The sequence below is a fragment of the Crinia signifera genome, chromosome 9 (genome assembly GCF_055691185.1).
Source record: "Crinia signifera chromosome 9, ASM5569118v1, whole genome shotgun sequence".
Taxonomy (NCBI): Eukaryota; Metazoa; Chordata; class Amphibia; order Anura; family Myobatrachidae; genus Crinia; species Crinia signifera.
In genome coordinates, this window is record NC_139225.1 from 141,058,719 (window position 1) to 141,067,499 (window position 8,781).

Here is an 8,781-nt window from a genome sequence, read left to right on the forward strand (position 1 = left end):
GCAAATTTTGGTTTCATGAACGTCTTTACAAAATCATCGATACAACCTTTGCCCTTAAACTCCCAGGATTTCTCACCCATTAATGTGAGAGCGTAACAGTAGTTTGGTATATGTATACCTGTCTCCTGCATGCATTCGAAATCATAAAAGATGTATTTGGTGGTGGGTTCTTCCGCTTTGATGGGCTGTATGTAACACAAATGATCCGCAAACCCATCAACATATGCCTTGCAAGTAGAGCACTTTAGCCCCTGACACTCGTGAGACCTGCGACGGTAGAGACAACACCTGTCGCAATAAACATGTTCAAGACAGGATATTTTGCGATCTAAAGCTAAGGATTTGTGCTCCTCTAAACATTCACGCGATCTGCAAAACACCCTACAAACCGAACATCTTAATGCGGAAGCCCCATCATCAGCGCACGCTTGTCTGTGACAAGCCTTACAAAAGAAAAGACAATCGTGGCTATTTTTGCGCTCATAAGTTCGATTACATAAGGAACAGAAAAATCTCGATCCGAGAAATGCGCAGATATTAATCAGTCCATAATAGTGTGAATCGTGATATAATACATACAGGGTATCACCGTAGCGCGTATCTGAAGAATAGTAATGCCAAGAACGATTATTATGATATAATATTGTAATTTTTGTTTTTAAGTGTTTTTCAAAAACAACAACGTCGCTAAAGCTGACTGCTTTATCGATCGGTAGGTTCAAATCCTTATGAATTTGAAGCGCCCGATCGTGTATTTCAGCGTCTGTGGCATTACCTTTATCCAGAAGTTTGCAGATCGATGCCGCAAAGCACAAATAATTGTGCGTATTGTTGAAATCGTACAGGTGTCTTCTGCGCCTTTCTATAATTAAGCTGTATGGAATGCGTCTAAGGCCGCGACCAGTTAGGGCCCCACCCGCTCTATTTCTAAAAACAGTGATCACAAACCTTAAACCTGTGCCTAATAAGAATTCAGCGTTACTTTGAAGAGTGTTTGTAATTTGATTCAAGAAACTGACAGCGTCTAATGATTCTTGCGGCTTTCGGTGTGAGTAGATGGCGTTGTGTAAACCACCCCCCTCCAATCTTAACTGTACACGATCATTAGGGTCAACACCAACCATGAATTCATCAATCATAACCTGTATAGCGTTGTGTACGGCTTCAACACCCTCTGCAAATGATGTAACTCTTTCCAAATTAACAAATTGAAAATGATTATGATACTCAATAGCTCTGAAATTAGGATGGTGTCGCTCATACCTGTTAACAGCTTCTAAGTACACATCTCGCCGACCTTCACCATTACCGGGTGGCGAACCCCCATCTATGTCATTATGCATGGGCGTTGCGGGGTGTTCAACATTGTCAGGTGACGCAGCGTCACCCGGTAATGGTTGGTCCGGTGATTTGTCAGCCTGTGCACACGGGGTTGGGGTTGTGCCTCGCCCCCTGTGTTGTTTACGCTTTCTCAGCCTGTATATGCATTTTAAAGCCTGTTTTATTTTCGAACGGCGAAATAAGTGTGAGATTTTGCACGGTACATTTGCTTTAATTCTTGGGGCTTTTTTACACACATGTAAATTATGTTTCAATCCATAACCCACCATGCCTAGTCACGGATCCGTTTCAATTATCTCGGCAAAATGATACATGTTCGCTTTAATAAAATCCCTAGTCCTCACGGTCTCTGATATATGATTTGATGTTACATTCATGTACATTTCTACAAGTTCTTTAATGATCTCTGGCTTCTTTTTTGAACCATAAAGCTCATCTTTTATACGGTTCAACATGGTATTGACATTTCTACGCATGTACCCTATATGCTCACGCATCCTCCCCATGACCGCGTAGTATTGTATTTCCGCATCTTGTCCTAATTGTTCCACATTCTGAACCCCATCAACTATGTCTGTCGATACCACGGTCGGCGGGGCATCCGCACCGCCCGATGCGGTTGCCTCGCCGACCGTGGTAAAAACACTGGGTAGTTTTGTGTAATCATCACCCATTACTTTATCAGGGATTCCGGCTACAGATGTTACAGCCTCATCATCATTCTGTGGTGTATCTGAGACTGACTCTTCACTAGGGGTGATAAAAAATGTTTGCCCATTTAAGTCCTCATCATTAGCGGATAATGTAGCTGCAGGCGTGTTACTGACCACGCTTTGCGTTTCTGCAGTATGATGTTCCTGCGTGTCTGAAATTACGATGACATCATCATCCGTCAGCGGCGTGTATCTCTCTCTTGACAGTCGTAAAGTTTTACGAGTCTTCACAGTCTTTGTATTACCGGCAATGTCAATGTCGGATTCAGTAGGTGTTGCAGGTGTTGTAAATGCGTGCGGGTAATCCACATTACTCACGGTTGGCACGGTTTGTAATGCAATTCTTTTTCTCACGGGCCTACCTTCCGAATATTTCAATCTTCTTTTAAGATCTGATAAATCGGCCTTGTTTTCTTGACCGGCTCGACTTTTTGTAATTCTCCGCTTGCTTGGCTTGAAATCGTCGCGCTCGGTTGCCATGATCTCGGCCCTTGATACATTTTCTTGGCGTTGTGGGTCGATCGCCGTTTTAGCGGATTCTCCCCCATCCATTTCAGCATTGTGCGGTTGAGCAACCCCGGCCGCGGCTATCATTTTTGCGAATTGTCGCGGATCCGCTGTAAATAAAAAATAACAACGTTTTAGTTACACATTCGCGGACGCTTTATAACACCTTCAGGCCCGCCTCCCAAAACACCCAACCCTCCATGTCGGTTTGCATCTACACAGTCTGTTTAATACCGATGGTTTCCATTTGTAAAGAGCAATAATGAACGCGGTCCTATATAAGAAACTAAATAAATAAACATTACATTACACACCTGAATATTTGCCAGATCTTTCCATCGGCGTGGTTCCTACTGTAATAAAAATCACACCGTTTTAGTTACACATACGCGGCCACAAAGACAGTCGCTTTATAACACCTTCAGGATCACCCCCCACCCCACACCCCCCCACCTTCCTTGTCGGCTTACGTCTACACAGGCTGTTTAATACCTGTGGTTTCCATTTGTAAAGAACAATGGTAAATGTTGTGCTATATAAGAAACCAAATAAATAAACATACCCGGGTATTTGTCAAAGGTTTGCGCCGGCATGGTTCCTTTAAACAATGACCAGAAAGCTTGATCGCTGATCTGGGCTCTTTTTGCGCCTTTAGCCAAAGCGCTGTTGTGTTGTTTGGCGTTTGATTCAGCACCCGATGTCGGTTCTCTGTATCCGGATGGTCCCGCTTCACACGTATCGGCCCTAGGTACCGTAGGTTCATACCGGCTAGCTATGTCATCTGTAATACATATATTATCAATTAACGACACATTCGCTGACTTGAGAAAAAAAAAAAAAAAAAAAAAACTGTCATTTAAGTCATGATAACAACAACTCCTGTGGACACTATTCATGATTTTGCGACGATATGCATCATTTAACACAAAAACACATTATAAAAACACCGCTAACCAATCGTCAAAATTCACCTTGTATAGCCGGGGTCTGGTATAGCTGTTTATAGTGTTTTGCCGATGGTAAATTCCAGAGATCATCCATTATGTGTTCTGCATCAGATTTCGACATAATCGGCGATACTAACAGAGAACAAATAACACATTAATATCACAGGCGGTATAAAAATGAATATAACAGGATATATATATACATATATATATATATATATATATATATATATATATGAGTGAGAACGTGAGAGTTCGCGCGAGATAGCGTGAGAGAGAGAGAGAGAGACATATTTTTGGAAATAATAATATATCACATTTTTTAACATACATCACATTTTTTTTTGACGGCTTATGACCACCTACATTTTTGCGATTCGGACAAATCAGAGTATGCTGCGTATGGGTTTTCGAATGTCGTCAGATCCGGACCGACTGTGAAATCCGAACCATATGATCCAACTTCAGATGCGTCATTTGTGACATCTGAAACTGATTTATGGGGTTAACAATTTAATAAAAAATAATATATACATAAAAAATAAAATAAAAATTAACACAACAATTTTGTAGAACGAAAAATACAATCAACACGTGTAACATTTATACCAATAGGGCGCTTGTCTTAACAGATCCTGTGACTAACACAACTGAGCCTTGTAATAATAATTAACACCATCAACGTAACATTTATAAAACCTGTCAATAGCCCCTGTGCCTTAACAAATCATGCCCCTAGCAACAACAATGTGTCTTTGGTCTGTAAACTTACATGTATTTGTCTGCTCATTTGACTGCTGTTGGAAGCTGGGTAAATCTTGAAAATCTCTGAGACTTATTTTATTTGCATTAATGGTTTTGTATTCCTTTCTCTGTAATAAATAATAATAAGTTGAAATAACAATACAATAAGATATTGTTAAACTATTGTAAATATCATATACACACCTGCATGTTGGTGTTTTGTTGATAGCTTAAGTTCAAAGGTGTTTTCTGCAACAACCACTAGATGGCACTGTTGATAATAAAAGATAACAAGATAAGTTTCCATAACGAAATATGCGTGCACAAAATCACATAAAACTATTAACGCTCTCACAAAAACCTGATCTATGAATACCTCCTGACATTGTATTCTATAGATCGGCCTATAAAAATTAATTACAGGGGGATCCAACAATGCTAATGACTAATCCCACCATATCGCGTGTTTAGCCAGCAGACAGCCATACATGGCAGCATAGCGTGCGGCTTTACACATGAAAATGTAATAACTAGCTCATTATTTAAAACCATTATGTATAAGACAATGATGCAATATTAAAATGTTGCTATTTATATATATCAAAGCCGTAATACCGTAATCTGCGATGACTAACATTAACGAACTGTAAATTGTAATAACACAATATACTGTATTTTTAAAAGCAATATGTATAATGTACAGACCACAATACACTAATCACTGCACATGCAAATGGACAGTTAAAGTACCATAGGCTCAATATTTTTCTTTCCTAAATAAATGTTTAACAACAAGCAGCCAGTATGCCTGTATGTACTCCCAATACATCACAATACAATGCATGCCGCAACAAACTACTACATAACGAAATTTGCGTGCACAAAATCACATAAAACTATTAACGCTCTCACAAAAAACCTCTTGTAATTCCACAACATACTAAACCAGCGTAAGTCTCTATACAGCCTAGGCCGCCCTTAATAACTAGCATACAGCACCAAACTATATTTTAAGATTGTTTAAAAGCGTACTAAACACTCCCACCATGCCGCTAAATAATACATTTTAAATCGCTATATACAACACACTAATCACAGAACTACACATACAAATGGCCGGTTATCAACTACAAACACCCGCATGCATTGCCATTGTATTAACAACTCCTAATAACAAAATTGAGGCCAGCCATGCCGGGGTTTGTAATTCCACAACATACTAAACCAGCGTAAGTCTCTATACAGCCTAGGCCCCCCCCCCCCCCCCCCCCCCCCCCCCCCCCTTAATAACTAGCATACAGCACCAAACTATATTTTAAGATTGTTTAAAAGCGTACTAAACACTCCCACCATGCCGCTAAATAATACATTTTAAATCGCTATATACAACACACTAATCACAGAACTACACATACAAATGGCCGGTTATCAACTACAAACACCCGCATGCATTGCCTTTGTATTAACAACTCCTAATAACAAAATTGAGGCCAGCCATGCCGGGGTTTGTAATTCCACAACATACTAAACCAGCGTAAGTCTCTATACAGCCTAGGCCCCCCCCCCTTAATAACTAGCATACAGCACCAAACTATATTTTAAGATTGTTTAAAAGCGTACTAAACACTCCCACCATGCCGCTAAATAATACATTTTAAATCGCTATATACAACACACTAATCACAGAACTACACATACAAATGGCCGGTTATCAACTACAAACACCCGCATGCATTGCCTTTGTATTAACAACTCCTAATAACAAAATTGAGGCCAGCCATGCCGGGGTTTGTAATTCCACAACATACTAAACCAGCGTAAGTCTCTATACAGCCTAGGCCCCCCTTAATAACTAGCATACAGCACCAAAGTATATTTTAAGATTGTTTAAAAGCGTACTAAACACTCCCACAATGCCGCTAAATAATACATTTTGCTATGTATATTATAAAATATTAAAACTATGCTATTTAGAAATATTGTGTATATATATATATATATATATATATATATATATATATATATATTTATTTATTTAGAAAATTAAATTAAACTTACCCACTGTTCTGGAACAAAACTTCAAGTCAAAACTACAAGTTCTCTGTCTTGAATAGTGTGTTTGTGTGAAGACCTTCAACCTCAATGTGTGGCAGATGCCTGGTAGTTGCCTGGTCCCATGGAGAACATATATATAGCCAGCAGCCAGTTAACACATCTGTGTTGCATTTGTCTCATTTGAATATTCATGAGTTGTGTTCCAAAGTTAAAGACTGGCATAACAAATATATAGCATATTACCCGAAACACAGCTGTTTTCAGGATATATTGCTTGATAAAATGACACCAAATTATCATTGTATAAAAACCCTTATTCTTATTATTAATATATGACAGATATGGCACACCATCAACAACATCCTTCAATTTTTAATTTAAAATATATACTACGTTGACGGCACAGCTGTGATTATATATTGAATATTAGTGACGTGGTTGTGGTAGACATTATTATTTTTTTTTTTTTTTTTATTTCTAAAATATATTTTTGATTTAAATTAATATAGCATATTAACCATATTTTATTCATCACATAATATAATGATACCATCACATTACACACACACACATATATATATATATATACTGTATATAGCTATATATATATATATATAAGTTAATTCTGTATATAGCTATATATATATATATATATAAGTTAATTCTGTAGTCTCTAGCTCTGTCTGGAACTTGATTGCAACTGCAATACATGGCCACTAGATGCCACTCATGCTCTGTTGCAAAGATTTCATGGCCTTTCTTTGTTCTGTCTAACCTAATTAACATCTATTCATGTGAATGAGTTTTCTAAGGGGTATAAATGCTAACACACATCAGCCCTTAGGGTTTTCTAATGATTATAATTGTTACCAGCACTACTACTCTGTCTAAGCTAATTACTCCATACGTGAATGTCTGTGTCTTCAAAGACCATGGAATCCGTTGTTTAAAATAATCCCCCATTTCTCACCGGCCTGAATGGATCATGTATCTTTAAATGCATAACAGATGTATGCCCAGACCTCTTTGTTATGCACTCTGATATTTCATTTATTTTAAAAGCAAGACGGACCTTAGATGATGTGGAAGTTATCTTTCATTTATTTTAAAAGCAAGACGGACCTTAGATAATGTGGAAGTTATCGTGTGGAATATAACTTTAAATTTCATTTATTTTAAAAGCAAGATGGCCCTTAGATGTTGTGGAATCTATCGTGTGGAATATAACTTTTTATTTTTTATACACCCATATGGTCAGGATCTTTGTTTGCTGCACTCTCCATGTCTAAGGTATGTTATATTATAAATTTTATTATCAGCGTTGCGAGACATCCTACACAAATCAAATTTGATATAAAACAAGATCTACATTTCTACGAATTATATATCTGTTGTATACCATATTTTTCTAACAACTTTTTTAGCATTATGTTTAGAAATTCTTCCACCTGATTAAGATATCGCGTACTTTATATATGTGTTATTTCACATAACCAATATCAGTGTATGAAGTTACAGTATCAAACCAATTATATTTTAATACGGGGGTTAATATTATTTATACCACTTTGATATCAAACGTGATACGGGCTTATCAAGATTGATATCAAATTGGTATAAATGGGGGCGTGGACATCCTGTATAAAAGGGGCGTGGACCTGTCAAAACCAATTAGTTTGAAGAAAAAGTGTGCCTTATCTACTTGCTGATTATCGCGGGTGATACTTAAAGTCATTCGGCTTCAGAGTTTTAAAGCCGACAGTGACTTGAATGTATTGAGCAGACTATCTCAACACATTGTATTATATGACATCCACACGGGTAGTTTTTCACTGATCAAAGTGCAGACTGCCGTGTGCCTGATAATTGTTTGTAAAAGCCTTGTTTGTGTTAAAACGGCTTAACGACTATAATAGGGACCCATCACCTATTGGGGTGCCTATAAGAAATTTGGCTTAACCAATGATATTCAAATTAAGCAGGCAGCTCTGGATGTAATAACACTGCCGGGTGGGTGACTGACTAATATATACAGTACATACCAAGAGCCGTTATTATAGCTGCATCACACACAGCAGCATAATAGTGGGTAAGGGGGAATCCCATGTGATCTGGGAGTAATATTCACAGCAATCTTATTTGGTTAATTTACACCATACCCTATACGGGATATATATAAACATCAATAATTAACCTTTAGCCGCCTCTTAAAATCAGCCCACTTTCTACTAATTAAATCAAAATTTGAGATAAGAATCTCTAACACACCTATTTAAACTGACACTCTTGTAATCCAGCACCTCCAACAGATTGTTACAAATCTGCTCTGTAATAAAACATGAAATAAAATGTTGCAAAATGTTGCAAACAATTCCCAGGCTATGTAGCCCTTATTAAAGGGAATACGTTTGAACACTGTAAATTATACATCACAGTTAAGCAAATTCACAACTAACAAAAAACAGTCAATATAA

General features: G+C 37.7%; 1 protein-coding gene across 1 annotated transcript; it reads right to left on the minus strand.

Moving 5' to 3' along the window:
* Positions 1 to 1,235: 1,235 nt before the first annotated feature.
* On the minus strand, positions 1,236 to 4,646 carry LOC146036153 (uncharacterized). Its single transcript, XM_083159999.1, has 7 exons — positions 4,457 to 4,646; positions 4,281 to 4,380; positions 3,875 to 4,000; positions 3,533 to 3,640; positions 3,124 to 3,342; positions 2,876 to 2,914; positions 1,236 to 2,671 (listed from the first exon to the last, which is right to left on the minus strand). The coding sequence occupies exons 1-7, from the start codon at positions 4,460 to 4,462 to the stop codon at positions 1,617 to 1,619; spliced, it is 1,653 nt and encodes a 550-aa protein (XP_083016125.1). The 5' UTR covers positions 4,463 to 4,646; the 3' UTR covers positions 1,236 to 1,616.
* Positions 4,647 to 8,781: the final 4,135 nt, after the last annotated feature.